Below are 17,335 nucleotides of genomic sequence, written 5' to 3'. Positions count from 1 at the left end.
CCTCTCTCACCTTTCTGTTCACTTCAATCCATCCTTAATGCAGCAAAAAAAATAAAAGATAAAGCTGCGTATTGCCAATTTTCTTCATGATAAGAAATGCACAGTGACATATTTTATGATTCAATAAGTCACGAGCCATCGTGCCATAATCTAGATTTAGCAAGTGCGGGCACGAGGGACGAGCGTCACCTTGACAGAGTGTGTATCAGCCAGATGCAGTTTCAGTCTCTACCCCTAAGATCGGGACATTCGCGCAACTCATAGAAGAGGTGCTGACCACACAGAGAAATGCCAGAGTTGGAGTTTGTAGTTAATTACATGACCTGCTTATTATTTGAACTTTAATAAATCATTAAAACTGGATTTAAGATTTAACAACGGGATATTTCCTTTAAAGAGCTCCGACTCCAGTTATTCCACAACGAGAGTGCTTCTGTATTTACTTATTTGGTATTTTAATTCCCTTGTACTTGTGATGTACATAAGCTGAAACTGTTTGGAAAGTTTAGAGTTCATCTGGACTATGAGCTGTGTAATTCTTCCTCTCCTCAGTCAAGCATAAACTGCAGTGCTGCTCTCACGCATCATCATTGCACTTAATTAATGTGATCTCATGTTACGTTAAATTACATCAAACGACTATTCGGCATTGAAAATTTTTGTAGACATTTTGTTATTGTCAATGTTGTTGATAACGTCGACTAATTGTTTCAGCCCTAACCACTAATCAAATAAGTTGCCACGGGTTTAATGAACTGTTTCGTAATTTATGCAATTTAAATGTACTTTTGATACTTAAGTAAATTTAATATCAGTTACTTTAATACTTTTACTTAAGTCGTTTTCTCGTGAGCTACTTTAACTTTTACTTGAGTCAATTTCCATGAAGTTATCTTTACTTTTACTCAAGTATGATAAATGGATACTTTATACAACACTGCAGATTACATGACAAAAAATACAATCAGTAATGTAAGCTCATAGATTAAATTTTTGGGGTAATATAATCTTTTGATCACTTTCAATCTAATTCTATTTTATTTTATGGTATATGCATTTGGGTAGGATACTAATTTTAACAAAAATTTGCAAATAGGAAGAATATGTATTCCATTTGTATTACTAACAAAAGAGCTTCTTGTTACATTTTTAAAAAGTGCATTAAACATTACATGAATGGAATAAACTTGAAATCTAACAGTAATGACTGTGCATGTCCAAAGTTTAGAGTTCAAAACACTGAGACATCAGTTTTGTTTTAAATGCGTAAAACAATAGCAGCAATACAAACATTAATTACCATAATATCAACATAAAACTATCATAAAATTAACAGACAGGAATGACCAAAAAATCAACAGCAATGACATTGCCGAAGTCAAAGCGTTCATCTAAAATAAGTGAAACACTATTAACCCTTACTGCTTGCTGATAGTCCGTTGCCTATTCCAAAGCTGAGGTGCAATATATTATCATTTGAACAGCAAGAATATTCTAAAGAGCAGAATATTTTAAAACCGTAGAGTTTCACCAAGTCACACATGGAGCAATTGTGTCAAGTTTTATGTCCGCTGCATCAGCAGTAGAGTTATGTCTTTGTCCCATATTGCTGCACATTTTGCAGATGAACTTTTGTGTACCCTGCATGCAGGACCCTTAAAGATGGCATCCACTAGATCTTTTGAAGTTATTGAGTTCAATATGTGAGCTGCACACCACCGGTGAGGTTGTAACAAATAAAATAAAAATAATTAAACCATATCTAGTTCATTTTAGGTGCATAAAACAGTAAAATTATTACATGAACAAACAGAATGAACATGAAATCAACCGCAATAACATTGCTAGGTCAAAGCTAACAGCACTTACTTTTAACCATTACTACTTAGTTATAGTCCATCACCTATTCCTTAGCTGAGGTGCATATCTTACTGTTGTAATGTAAAAGGAGCACATTTTCAAAATGTACATCTGTGAGACTATTGCACTTCAGGGTTAAGAATATGATGATATTAATATGAAAATGATCAATTAATTATTAGCAATTTACTGCCGTTGCCTTGCTAATATGTAATCATGTTATCAATAAAAAAAAAATTGAGTCGAAAAGATTACGAGTATTTTAAAAATGTAATTGAATCCAATGACAAGTACTTGATTTTTGTAATCTGATTATGTAATCTGGATTACATATAATCTATTACTACCTTGCACTGTGTGTAACGTATCTCAGGAAAGCTTGTGCATCACGCATGATCGACCCTAACATCCATTTTTCGCTGTTTTCTCCTATCTTTCACCCCTTTTTTTCATCCCTCCCTCTCCTCTCAATCTTGTCGAGTGATGGAATGAAACCATGTGTGTGTGTATATGAGTGTGTGAGAGAGGGAGAGGGCGAGAGACTCGTGGCAGTGATCAGTGAAAGCTCAAGCCTGTACCATAAACAATAAATGTCTCAGCCCCGCTGGCTGCAGCAGCCCAGCCCTCTACCTGTCTCAACTGGCCCTCTGGTACTGATTGCTTACCTCTGGAATCACCTGGAGATCTGGAGTGAACTCACACACGCGCACACACTAAACTATACAATTGCTTTTACACTAACAATGTGGGCATGTGCACATGCTCATCTACACACAAAGAATATTGTACCCTTTTGACCATATATACACAAATACTATATACTCTACAAACAGTCAGGTTTTTGGCCCTTTCTCTGAGCCTGGCTTTGTGCCTCCCTATAATCACCTTTTCCCTCTTTTTCTCTCAACACAAGAGTTTATTCAGCAGGGTGTAGCCGCCAAGACCTCGGCAGCCATTGTCAAGGTCTGAGAGTGTTAGTGCAAACACAGGCAGCACCGGGTAAGCAGGAGACACAGCCTTGCCCTGTAGTTATGTTTTTTTTCTCTGTTTGAGTCCCGGTTTCTCTGTAGCCTCAAGGTATGTGTGTTTGGCATCCAATGATCCTGCTAAAGGTGTGTACAGAAGTCTGTTGATTTTGTCAAAGTACAACACACTTGGACATGCAACACGCACAATTTAAACAGTTTCTCTCTCAGTGTACACAGCATGGTCAAATCAAATGTGTTGAAGGTGGAAATCTGTCTCCATGTGTCTCCATTTATTAGTGTAATGATTCCAAGCACAGTCACCCTTGTATGCATTGAAAACAAAAGAGCTTACCTGCAGCATTCATTGAAATTTAAGTAGTTACAAATGAAACATCTTTAACATCCCAAACAATAAATTAAGTTAAAGATTAAAACATAAAAAATGCAAGAACATATGAGATATACAAGGCTTTCAGAATGTTTAATTTAGAATAGAACTTAAAGGGATAGTGTACCCTAAAATGAAAATGTTTTCATCATTTACACACCCTCACGCCATCCCAGATGTGTATGACTTTCTTTCTTCTGCAGAACACAAATTAGGATTTTTGAAAGAATATCTCAGCTCTGCACTGTAGGTCCATACTATGTAAGTGAATGGATGCCAACATTTTTTTGTTTTAAAAGCACATATAGCCATCATAAAAGTAATTCATGTATTGAAAAAGTTTTACATTTTTATCTATTTCTTACACACCTAGCATTTAGTTCAGAAGACATTAATTAATGGAGTCATATTGATTACTTAAATGTAGGGCTGGGTGATAACATTACCTGTATTTATCACGATAGAAAAACTATGATAAGCTTTTGAGGATTTTTCTATATTTAGGGCATGTCGCTAAAAACACAAGAAGTTCGGTCAAAGAACTTCTGACCGAAGTTCGGTCAAATGCGCTCAAAGACCCTATAGCGCTAGGAAAGTGCTTGCTCCACACTGTTGCCTATCCTATAATCCACCTTGCGAACGTGGCACTCATTTTCCATAGGAATTAATTGAAAACGCTCTCTCAGCTTTCTCACAATACGCCAGTGGAAACGTAGGGTCAGATTGGATGAACTTGATAATGTTAGCTGCCTTATTAATAATTAGGCTATGTCAGACACTGGATTGATTCCATCCGCACTGCAAGACTTCATGAATAGTCTTGAATATTTTTTGCCCTGTCCCACTCCACATGCGTTGCATGTGTGTAGACATGACACTCAGCATGGTTCCAAAATTAACGTGGTTCCAAAGCACCTTTTAGACCATAAAGTTTTTCACTTCTAAATTTAGCTTTATTAATCTGCGCATTATGAGCCTTTAATAATGAACAAATCGATTTCTGTTCTAATTTTGTTAAATTAATCAGATGTCATCATCTCTGGAATGGATGACAAGACAATAAAATGACTAGTTGGTAGTTGGTATTCTTTCTCACTTTAATGAAAATAAAAACAATTTTCCATTCAAACTTTTACGTTTTCTAAATTTTCTCTCAGCGGATACCCCTGAACCAACATACAGCATCATTCCTCAGTCACAAGGGCTTCTATGCCCCCATACTTGGTATGAATATAAAAAAAATATGAAAGTATGTAATTTTATTGTAAAAATATTCAAACAAATACTGGACAGTTGTCATTCTGCTTCAAGACGAACAGATGATCTTTTAACATTCACTCGATTGATAAACTATAAAATATTTTAATATTTTGGTATATTTCAAAACCTCTGCCTTTGCTGTCTGTGGACCCCCAGTGCAGTTTTGTAATGACAATTTTGACTGTTTAGAATTCATTTTTTATTTTTTTTCTTCTGCCAACTTTGAAATAAAAAGAGTGCAATGTGTAAATGTATATCGTGATAAATATCGATATCAAACAATATGAAAAAGAAAATCGTGATAACAATTTTGGCCATATCGCCCAGCCCTACTTAAATGATGGGTATACAGTATGTGCTTTTTGGAGCTTAAAAATCTTGGCACCCATTTTACCCATCTCTTGTATTTTATGGACCTACAGAGCTGAAATATTCTTTTAACTATTCCTTTACGGTAAAAGTAAAAAGAAATTGAGATATCAGCAAAAAAGACATTTCTTGTGTCCCCATAATTCAAAACGCTTAAACATACTAAACTATGTTTTTTAATTAATGTAAAAATGCAGAAAGTTTTTTGTGAGGGTTAGGTTTAGGGGTAGGATTAGGGGATCGAATCTATAGTTTGTACAGTAGAAAAATCATTATGTCTATGGAGAGTCCTCATAAGGATGTGTGTGTGTGTGTGTGTGTGTGTGTGTGTGTGTGTGTGTGTGTGTGTGTGTGTGTGTGTGTGTGTGTGTGTAATGTGTGTTTGTTAATATATTTATTTACAATTGATATTTGAGTGTAGCGTTAGCCCTAAACCTGGCGACCTGAGTTCGATTCCTGCTCATGGCCAACACCAGTGACTATTATCTGAACCGGTCCCGGGCCTCCCCTAGGTTGACTCAGCCTAAAATGAGTACCTAGTGTGGTGTGTAAACATCGGCACTGGGGAGACAAAGGCGGTCGGGTGTGGTGCTGGCCACCCACCCCCTCGTGTACCGTTCCGGCCTTCATAGGTGCTCGCTAACAGCACTTGCCCCTACAGTCTGTTAAGGCTAAATGGGGGATCTTTGTTTTTTGTGGTTATAATTTTTTTAATGTATTTTGGCTAATATATTTATTTACAAATTTGATAGTTGTCCATGGTCAACATAATCACACACAGGAAGTCGGCATGTTGTTTCCGAGACTTCCAGTACCCCACGATTGCCCCTTTATGCCGATTCACTGACAAGCGGCATCTCCCATCAGCCATTATTGCAGTGGCGTCAGCAGCGTGAGAGACCTGGGTTCGCATCCCACATTGAAACCAGGAAGTAATTTCGTTTGCATAATCGGTGACGAGCTTATTCGGAGGATGCATTTTTCCCCTCTAACATAAAATCTTTATTTATGATTATTAGGTTTGGGGTTTGAGTTGGAGGGTATATTTGATAAAATATATATTCCTCTTCACTGTATAACATCCTGTAGAGCTGAAAGAACTCACTTTGGCACCCCTTCTTGGACATTTCACCTAGAAAATTGAAAAAACTTGCCCATACGATCAACAGCACTTTCCTCTTTGGCCATTCGGGGCAGTGTTTTGAAGTTCGTTAAGCACAGAACAATGTTAGCTTTTTTCTTGTGGTTACTACTGCATTTCATTAAATACCACTATGGTGTTAAATAATGTTTACAACAAAATAACTATAGCAATTTTTCATAGGGCAGTATTTTTATTATTATTTAGAAGAACCTAGTGAGATCAAGTAGAAAAGCGAACAGGAACAGAGTTTTGGGGAAAACTGGGGATAGGGGAGAGTGAATGCGAGTGAAAAGGAATTTGATGTTTCAACCCTCAGGCTGAATGTATTCATCGATCAGATCAACTCAGAAAAACAAAAAAGCACTGTTGAGACCTCCTGTGGCTACACAGTGAATGCTTTGTAGTGACTACAGTACACACTTGAGTTATGGAGCCAAGACTGTCTGTACAAGAGTAAAGGAGGACCGATAGGTCACTGGCTACATATGCTTCGGTGCCAAGGCACATTAGTCTCAGCAAGACACAGGAGAAGTGTTTTTCATTCATCAAATGTCAGCAGTGAAGCGTAACTTCTTTCACTGGCATTTCAATTTAGAATCAAGTTCCTGAATTTTGAAATTAAGGAAATGGCTATTAAATTCCTCAAATTTATCAAATTTTCTGGTTATTAATAAAAGTAAAGTAAAAAAATAAAAGCATGTTTTCTAATTCTCCCTCATATCAGTATCCATGTAATTGAAAATACTAACAAATGCATTGGTATAAAAGGAAAGAGTTTATATTATTGTATTGTGTACTGTATGGACGGTTACAGGAATCACAACCTTTCATACCATAACTAATGAAGAAAGGGTATATAGTCTATTGTGAAAGATGCTTGTAAAATATGGAAGGGTGCCAGCACAATTTCAAAGCGTGAATGTTTGGAGGTTTAAAAGCCCTGTGTTTGCTGCCAGGCTCTCTCTTGTTTTCTGAGGTTTCATCAGCCAAGAAAATACTAAAGACATCCCCTCTAGGCTTTTCATTAAAATCTATTTACTTAAAATGGCAAAAGAGAAAGGCAGGGGAATGAAAGAAACTCTGATGAGCAGAGGGAATTGCCTCTAAGCTCAGCAAACATTACATTAGCTTGTGCATAAAGAAGAGAAATGGTGACAGTTTTGGCATGGAGAGAGCACTGGGAGAGGAAAGCTGGGGGGCCTAGGGTCAATCTGACCTAATTGCAAGCACAAGTGTGTGAATCACGGAGCACATAATGCAGTTCTTTTTAAGAGTTTGCAGATGTAGCAACAAAAGATGTGTGCCACCCGTTGCTATTTATGTACTGTACACTCAAATTATTTTTGTGAATGCTTCAGCAAACCCATGCAACAAGCACAGTAGTTTTATTTCACTGAGTTTGAATTGCATTCTATATACAATGCACAATATTTTTACTACATTTATTAATCTTGGTTAATGTTCATTTATGAAAATACTACTGTTTGTGGTTAGTTTGTTTTAGTTCATAATGCATTGACACATGTTAAAGGGATAGTTCAACCAAAAATAAAAATTCTCATCATTTACTCACCTTCATGAAATCCCAGATGTGTATGACTTTCTTCCTTCTGCTGAACATAAATATAGATTTTTAGAAAAATATTTCACTTCTGTAGGTTCTTACAATTCAAGTGAATGGTGGCCAGACCTTTAAAGCTCCAAAAATCACAAAGGAAACATAGAAGTAATCCATATGACTCCAGTAGTTAAAACCATGTCTTCACAAGCGATATATGACAGGTGTAGATGAGAAACAGAACCTTTTTTACTGTATTACTCTAAGAGTTTAGAGATAATCCAGGGTTTATTGATCTAAGTTTTATTTTAATTTGAGTTGTGTTGCACCACTTAATTTTATAAACGTTTTTACAAATTAGAGATTACATTTTTAACCTGTAATTAAAACCTTCACCTTTTTTTTTAATCAACCTCCATGACCGTGGTGGGGTGGGGAAATGGCCTCTGTGACCATGGACGCTGTCAGCGACTGAAGAGCTGGCTCCCTCCTCTGTCCCCCTCTGGGCATTGATAGATTCTTCCAACTGGACCATAGGAACTTGTCACTTGGAAGCCATGTCAATGTTCATTAAGTTCCGGCTCTGGAATCCACCAATGCGGGAATACCATGACTGGCTGATCCACACAGGGCCAGATCGACACTCAGCAGAGCTCCATGGCGAATGCTAGGAACAACATGCTGTAGGGAAGTCTGTTGTCCCAGATGGCGGAGAGAGATTGAAGTAAGTTGCTTCACATCAAACAGCGTTCTCTAATGATAACACCCAATACACTACAACAAACTACATTCAACAATCCAGCCACAAAGACACAACAAAGGCTTTAAATGGACAGGGAATCAGCGGGGAGACAGGTGCTGTTAGTACGTTAATTAGCGGTATGATCAGCGTTCCTATGGGAACAATGTGAGAGACATATGAGGTAGAGAAAGAACAAACAAACAGAACGTAGAGCATGAGTGTCCAGATCCCGACACAGACCGAAATCAAACCAGACAGGAAGTCAGGATCCAGACATCATGCTCCGAACATGAATGAGAACGACTGAAGAGCGCACAGCGGTAACTAATAACCAACCCGTGTACTCACACGAAGAACATACACGAAACACAGACAGACCGGGACCGATGATATCACGGTCTCGTCAGACAGAAACCCAACCTGACAGAGTGACAGGACCCATGACATTACCGGAGAGCACCTGGTGGTAACTCACACCAGGTTCCATCGCACAACTCAAAGACAGGACCTGAAACACAAGACAGAACATGGGGCGATGATGTCACGGTCCAACAACCTTGACAAGATCAACAACCTTCCCTCGTCAGTGCCACTATAGAGCACAACAGTGACTGCTCACGTTTTCTGCCGTCCGGGTTTCGGAAGTATTTTTCCCATTCATTTCTTCCATTTGACTTTTTATAAAATCCTTCATAAAAGAGTTGTAAGACATGAACCAAACCAGCTACTAGATGAATCACAACATCACAAACGTTTTTTTTTAGGAAAAAGTTTTTTGAAAATCAGACATAAGACAAGGCTACATGGCTGTGTACTTTAACGTCTTTAATGAGGGCACAAACTACAATCCCATGAAGCTTTGTAAATTATTTCTTTGAACAAAAAATTATGTGATTGATTTTAGGTTTAGAAGTATAGAAACAATATATTTTGTCTATTGCAAAATATTCAGATTTATATGTAGTTTAAGGGTGCAGGGAGATCAACTCGATTATGTCATTCACAGTGCATAATGGAAGCATGCATTCGCTCAGTCACGTTTCGCAGGTTTCTGCTTTACCATGGGTAATGTAGTTGTTTACCTTGTATTCCGCTATCACACAAGATTTTTAAACAATGTAGTACAGCTGGCTTCAACGAAAGTAAATGCCATCGGTGAGCAACCTCGTAGCTATCATTAAAAATCAATTCGTCTATGGGATAAATTAATGAATGGATTTTCAAACTGAAACAAGCACAAGAGGGGAGTGGAGCAATAACGATCACGTCACTTGTAAATGTTCTCGTTAAATGCCGAAATTACGCTCCACTCTCGCTTCTCCTCGAGAGACCCGTTTCTGTCCCGTGTCGCCGCATGTAAAGAATGGGGAAGCGTGTTATCGTGCCTCCACCGAGATGAGCCGCCATACTCCCACACCGGATTTGAAAGCACGCATCATGGCCAAAGGCCCAACATTTCGGACCATAATAAACATAAATATGATTAAATTCTCTCAGAAGGCTGATGGCACATACAATGTTCATTTACCTAGTCTCCATTTACACTTTCATTTTCCACATGTGACTTTCAGATGTAAAAGTGAAAGTAGTGATTTAGATATTCCCTATGTCATGAATCAGTATCAGTATATCATGAACACAAATTCGGGCACTGGCAAGGGTGTTCATCCACTTAACATTTGGGAAATCAATTGACTCAATTACCTGTGACACGATAACAAGCTCACGTACTAAAGCACAGCTGTTATTAATCAACACCATAGCTGCAAATTTATACTATTGTTCACTTTCTTGGAGTTATTCAAATAATTATTATGAAATATAAATGACATTTAAAAATACAAAGGAGTGTATTTTAAACCTACTTTTAAAAACTCCCTTTCATGGTAATTATGGATGAAAGATATTACAAACATCTCTTTTAATGAGAAAATAAGACCTTGACATCATATATTTACACGTTTGCTCATCTTCTAATGACTTCAAAGACGTTTCCTGTAAGGGAACATAGTGAGCAACGATACTCCCTGGTTTTTACGGTGCATTATGGGATTTTTTTTTTAGGTAGAGAACGTTTCAGTTCACTGGAACGATTTTGAGATTGAGACAGCCTTTAAAATGACCGACTCCCTGATCAGTGCCCTGACTACTGAACCAGGGAGCTGATTGAAACACACCCTTAGAGTAAAAAAGGACTTAAATTTGGATCTTTTTCTCACCCACACCTATCGTATCGCTTCTGGATGTCTTTATAAAGACATGGATTTAACTACTGGTGTCATATGGATTACTTTTATGCTATTTTTGTAGCTTCAAAGGTCTGGCCACCATTAACTTGCATTGTAAGGACCTACAGAGCTGAGATATGAGATACAAATCTTTGTTTGTGTTCAGCAGAAGAAGGAAAGTCATACACATCTGGGATGGCATGAGTAAATGATGACAGAATTTTCATTTTTGGGTGAACTATCCCTTTAAGATACACTCTTCCAGTCAGAAGTTTTGAAGCACTCATTCTTTATTATAATTTTTTTTCTTCACATTTTAGAATAATAGTAAAGTCATCAAAACTATGGAATAACATACAGTAAATGGAACTATGGGATTTATGTTGTGACTAAACAAAATCAAAACTGTGTTATATTTTAGCATTTTCAATGTATTCAGCCTTTGCCTAGAATTTGCAGACATGATTCCTCAACCAACTTCTTGAGGTATCACCCTGGGATGCTTTTTAAACGTTATTGAAGGTTATTGGCTGCTTTTCTTTATTATTTGGTCCAAGTCATCAATTTCAAAAACTTTTTTTTTTACTTTAATAAAAAGTATGTAATGAAATAAATTAATATGGTGGCACAATTATATTTTTGTCTACAAAACTAATTTTAAAGATTTAAGCATACGCCTTCAGATCAATAGATTTTTAAGACATGAGAAACATTTCAGTCAAGTGATTCAAAAGTTTTGACCAGTACAACTTTTTTTGTACAACTGTTTTATTTTAAAAATATCTTAGTATATGTTGAAATTAACACTAATAAAATATAATAAATGCTACTAAATTATTGTTCATTGTTAGTTCATGTTAACTATGATTGAAAATTTATGTTAATGAATACAACCTTATTATAGAGTGTTATACATTTTATATTTTCAGTCTAACAATTTCAGTGAAATCAATTTGAGAATTTATTTGCATTTGGTACATACCCCTTTTGCTTTATTTACACCATGCACTCAAGCTGACATGAACTGCATAGGTTTAAGGCCAAACCTGATGATCCGTTTTATCCAACGTGTATTAACAATGTTCCAAATAGCATCTAGCGAGTTTCAATGGAAGCAAGAAAATCTAATCTTTTGTACAAATGAGTTACTGTAGCATGGTCAATGTTGCAAATTTACTTAGTAACCTAGAAAAAGTGCAGAATCTTAAATATTTCTTATCCATTTTACTTTGTCACTAATGTTTCTTTGTTTTAATTTAAAGTCTTGTAACTTTTTGATTTTGAATCCCAGATTTTCAATGTGAACTCAGACTTTTGAATCTCACTTCTCTAACAGTGCTATTTTTGTGCGTTTCTTTTTCAGGAGAGAGGGCGAGGGGGTGCGGGTGTTTTGGGACAAGCTCAGGGAGCCATCTTTTACTTCCCGTTGGAATCCTTTTTCTGTTGACTATCCTTTCACCACGTTCGCCTATCACCCTGTCAAGAGTGCAAACGAGCAGCTGGGCCATCTGTGTGAGGTGAGAGTATTATAACCTGTAATGCATCACTCAAAACACATTTATCACTTCAGCTCTGATGCCTCAACTCTGGCATATTTCCTTTTTTAGTCAAACTATTAGACTTAACATCCCAACCATTATCTGTAGCTCACTTAACCAATTTCAAATGCCATTACTCACAAATATTACACAGACTGCCAGAGGACTTACAGTGGTGGTGTAAGAATCCACAATTTCTTGGAAGTCAGTTTTGGAACAAATGACGCATTCAGATAATATGCTAGGTGCAACATTCAAATTTCATGATAAAGAGTTCATAGGAAGAGCACTTGATGGGCCATAGGAAGAGCACTTGAAGGGCCAGAGTCAAGTAGTACAATTTGCTGTACAGTTCAGACAAAATAAATGAAGTCCAAGTAATAGTTTTGAGAATTTGTATGGACAGATCTCTTTCAAAAGACTGTACTTTAAAAAAAACATTTGGTAACTATAGTATAGCACAGGATAATCTACTCCAATTTAAGTATGTACAGTCTAAAAAAGTCACTTCAAGAGTCCATTTGTGAAAATGGTTTTATTTTAATTGTATTTATTTTTATAAAAAGTCTTTCTTTCATTACATATTATATTATCATCAACATAGGAGTGAAACATTTTGTTGTTGTTTCTTTTTTATTAAGCTGGCATGGACCCAACCAGTTTGTGCAAAACCTAATGATCCTTGTTATCCATGCATTCTTTCCGTAAGAGCATGATGTTCCAAAGGGCATCTTTGTTTACTTCAATATAAGAAAGGAAATCTGACCTTTTGTACAAAGTTAATGATGAGTGACCTAAATAAGTACCAAATCAAAAAACATTTCTTATTCATTTTACGTCAAAATGTTTCTTTGTTTGACAAAATCTTAAAATGTTCTGTTTATTTCCAGGTTTAAATTAGATTTTGAATCCCAAATGTTTATGTATTTTTAGGGAACTTGATGTAGTTCAAGGTGTGATTTAAAGGTCTTATACAGGTGACCTCACAGATCGTATAACCAATCATTTGTACTCTGGGGCGTCTAATTTCACAGCCACATTCCCATTCCTCACGTTCTACCCCGCCTGTTGAGGTGAACAGCAGGTTCAGCAAAGATGAAGAATGGTAGACAAAAAGAAAAAAACATAAACTTAAATGTTTTGACAGGAAGACACCACCGACTTGACAAATGGAGGTTGATCCAAAGAAGTATTTTTTTAAAGAAATGGTTCAACCAAAAATAAAAATTTGTACCAAACCAATATTACTTTCTTATGGTACACATAACAGAGATGTTTTACTAAAGATAGCCCTCTTTTCACTACATTGACAATGGATAGTGCCTCACATTAAATCTTAAAAAAGGACCCAAAAACATCATAAAAGTAGTCCATGCGTCTCGTGCATCATATTCCAAGCATTCTGAAGGCATACAATAGGTTTAGATGATGATAAACTTAAGTCATTTAGCTTGCATGTTAACGAGAGAACTTGTATTGTTTAGCGCTAGAAACAAGGAAAGTTCTCGACTGAACTAGGGCTCAAACTCAAGTTTGGTTCGCAGGTGCTGCATGAAAAAGTGGTCTGGGGTATACTTCTTGTGAACTCTGGCACAGTTTGCTGCTGAAATGAATGCAATCGTACCCAATCGCTGAAGTGAACCACTTGAAATGATGTATAATTCACGTCTTTGCATGCTTCTGATCCCAATTATTATGGTATATTGCATTTCTCGTATCTGTTTGTCTCCAAATAAATTAGTATCAGAGAGCAGCTCCTATTCTTAACATCTCTTGTAATGCATATGCAGGCTCACAGCACAGACGTTAACATTCATCACATCATTGCACATTTAATGCATTCGTGGCAGACAAACGCATGCGTCGTTCAGTGTATGTAAAGTTTTGGTGGTACATCCAAAGAGACTAATACTTTAATAACACACTGAAGCCGATGTCTTTGAGTCGCTACCTAGGTAAAGGGCTTGTGTAACCTAGTAAAAGTGGTTACAATTGTTCAGACTCAAATAATATGATAATAAATAATATGAATAGAGAGCAGAGGGGGGAAGGACAAACCTATGACAGAAGGTCTATTCACACAGAGTCTGTAAAAAAGAATCAATTAAAATAAATTTCACTCCTGTACAGTAGATGGCGGTGCTGTTGTTATTGCAGTCTCCAGTTTGCACAATTCAGCATTTATAGATTAATATAATAAATGCTGTTAAATCATTTATTTTCCTAATTTGGCAAAACTGTTTCATTAAATGTTTTTTCCATGATGTTGATGCTTTTGAGGAGTATATAATCTGTCTTTTTATGCGAGTGAGATGAGTAAAGAAAAGCGCTGTTTCATATTTATTTGCACATGTATTTTGCTACAAGTAGGTCTGTATTCCAGACTCCCAAACTCAACTTCTCTTTTTATAATGTCTAGATTAATGCCTGGATAATATAACACAAGATGCAGTGATATAAATACACATGGAATAATGTACATTGAGAAAATAATATAGTAAAAAATATGATGCATATATTAAAAATAATATAAATGAAAACCCTGCTCACAGTCATTTCTTTATATAAATTATTGCAATATTTGTTATATTGTCCTTGCAAGAAAAATAGCAGTGTAGTTCTGCAATTTGTTTATCTAAAACATTGCATGTAACACATTTTCATTGGATAGTTTACTACAAGTTGAGTGCAAATGAATTGCCGAACCTCTCTGATATGTTTAATGCCATGATAATATACAGGTACATTGATAATATCAATGTACCTGTATATTCTCATGGATATACAGTACATATTAAGTAATGTACATTTAAGACAAAAATACATAATCAAATGGTGTGTATCAGCTGCATGTCCTATGCTGGTGTTTCCAGTTGATTAGTGCCACCAACACGCTGGATAAAGGACCTGCTGTGACTCTGGAAAAATTACAAAAAGCTCTTTTCTCATTGGTTAGTCAGTTTTCATCTCAGCCGAAAAAAAAAAGAAAATCTAACCACTTTGAATTATCGACGGTTGATTTGTCGGACCCGCTGTGAATAGCACCATTAGAATCCATTGTTACCATTCAGGCCTTAACTCTACTACTTGTTGCTTTGTCTGGCACAGCCCTTTTAACAGGGTAACTAATGGATACTCAACAAATAAAAATGCTAAATAACTATAACCTCTTATCGCACAAAACTATAAAAGTAAAAAAAGTTAGAATCAAGAAAGGCTCCAACACAGAGTGGTGCAAAATAATATCCCAAAGTGCAGAATGACGTGCTTCAATTTAACCAGAGCGCTTGGAGTCGTAGGGCAATTCTCGCTCTCCTTTCAAAAGTGCAGAAATATTCAATACTGCAGGGAACATGCAGTTCATGGCATCCAACAATTTGATGACCCTTTTTAACGGCAACTATTTATTAAGGCAGTTACAGACAGAATCATCAGAATGACTCCTGAAAAATAGTCTCCACAACACCTCACAAATAAGTGACTGTCTTGAAATGTATTGAATGCATTGAGTTTGTACACAACAGCGGCACTTTGATAGCTTTAGCAGCAGTGCATTAAAGGACTAAACTTCAACAATTTGAGAGACAAAACTCCTTGGAGAGAAAATCTGTTTGTGTGGAATTTGGCACAGATATGGCTTCCTGTATAGCTATCTTTCATTGTATTAGCATATTGATCTGAATGTTTCTATTTTTCAGTTTCACTCATACTCTCATGAATTCACAACATCAAGATTTGTGCTGAAAAATGACTTAAATTCTGTGTTGTTTCTTACCAAAACATTTTTTAATATTTTCAGAAGATTTGAAATATGGCACACAAAGTCACATAAAAGTTTATGATACTTTTGGGTTCTTTTTTAGTTTTAAAGTGAGGTACTATTCACTGGCATTGTATTGAAAATTCAGAGGACTGTATTCATCTTTTTGTGTTCCACATAAGTGAGTAATCCATGCAGGTTTGGAACAACATGAGGGTGAGTAAATTATAATAGAATTTAGTTTTTTGGGTGAACTATTCCTTTAATAAATGGCTGTTTTTGTATAAATTTATATTATTGTATATTAAATCATTTAAATCTTTTCTATATTGCCTCTATTATTTAGATCAACAACTTCAGGGAGCAGCTGACTTTGGCAGCCCAGAAAGCCCACAGCAAGAAGCCTGTACCTGGGAAAGCTAATGGGGTTCTTGTGCTGAATCAACCGATCCTTATTGAGGCATATGTGGGACTAATGTCCGTCATAGGTAACCAAAATAAGCTGGGGTATTGCTTGGCACGAGGCAGTGTTGGTTTCTGAGGTTGCCAAGAGTCTTCTAATGAATGTTAAGTAATTCTCTTGGACCAGCTGAGCATGAATAGTTTATACTTATGTAAGATAACTTAAGATATTTTAAAACAAAAGCATTTAATCATTGCTGTTCTTACATTTGTTCTATAACTTCCAATGCCAACAAAACTTGCTGTTAAATCTTGTTACATTGCTCCTAAATTAATTATCGTTCTTCAGTGTATTTGTTTGCTTTTGTTTTAGCTGTATTTTAGGTAAGATTGTTCATTCATTTAATTTAATCATCATTTCACAATTTAACTTCAGATTTGCCACAAATCTTAATAGTATAAATGATTCATAATAAATCTGTAGATGGCTTCGTAATGTAAAAGTTAACTGTTACACAGTCATTTCCTTTGGGTGTGTCATAACATTAAAAATAATTTAGTCACTCCTCCTACGACTTCCTGAGAAGAATGTAATGTTTTTTAATGTTATTTCTTCTTACGCCCTTGCAGAATGTGCCTTTTATTGTTCTAACTAACTGTTGAAATTCAAGAATTACTGTAAAAACTCTCTGGTGATAATTTGTCATTCTGCCATTTCTTTATATCTGAGTGTCAAACAATTTGTAAAGCCTTTATATACAAAAATAATAATAATAAAGTGCCTTAATGGAAACTCGCTGTCAATAGCACTGATTGCGATATTTTCCACCACTGCAAGTGAGAAGAATTTGTTCTGGATGCTTTAGTGTGCACAAAAAGGTGCCATCTGTCCTTATACTGTAGCATATAGATTCTTAAAATTGATACTATAGCTTCTTAAATTTGTTTATCCATGTTAACACTGTAGAACCACATTATTATATTTTATTAAATGCAGTGAAGTAGTCTGTGATATCAGTAAATATATAAAAGTATTTTTGATGAGATGTATTAAAAAGTGGGACACTTTCTGATAAGTTGTCATCAACATTGTTTTATAATTATGATCCAAATGGCTA

The 17,335-nt window shown here is 36.0% G+C and overlaps 1 protein-coding gene across 2 annotated transcripts in view; it reads left to right on the top strand.

Moving 5' to 3' along the window:
* Positions 1–17,098, top strand: part of LOC127646281 (tumor protein p63-regulated gene 1-like protein) — a 49,024-nt gene extending 31,926 nt beyond the window's left edge. The window contains exons 5-6 of one of the 2 annotated variants that reach the window (XM_052129799.1): positions 11,881–12,034; positions 16,162–17,098. In XM_052129799.1, coding sequence (XP_051985759.1) covers positions 11,881–12,034; positions 16,162–16,356 — 349 coding nt within the window. In that variant the 3' untranslated portion in view covers positions 16,357–17,098. The remainder of the gene's footprint in view (positions 1–11,880; positions 12,035–16,161) is intronic. The other variant, XM_052129798.1, reaches the window with a different exon arrangement.
* The last annotated feature ends 237 nt before the right edge of the window (positions 17,099–17,335 follow it).

This window comes from Xyrauchen texanus, chromosome 7 (genome assembly GCF_025860055.1).
Source record: "Xyrauchen texanus isolate HMW12.3.18 chromosome 7, RBS_HiC_50CHRs, whole genome shotgun sequence".
Taxonomy (NCBI): domain Eukaryota; kingdom Metazoa; phylum Chordata; class Actinopteri; order Cypriniformes; family Catostomidae; genus Xyrauchen; species Xyrauchen texanus.
The sequence above is the reverse complement of the archived record's forward strand: the minus strand, read 5'-3'. Positions and strand labels throughout refer to the sequence as shown.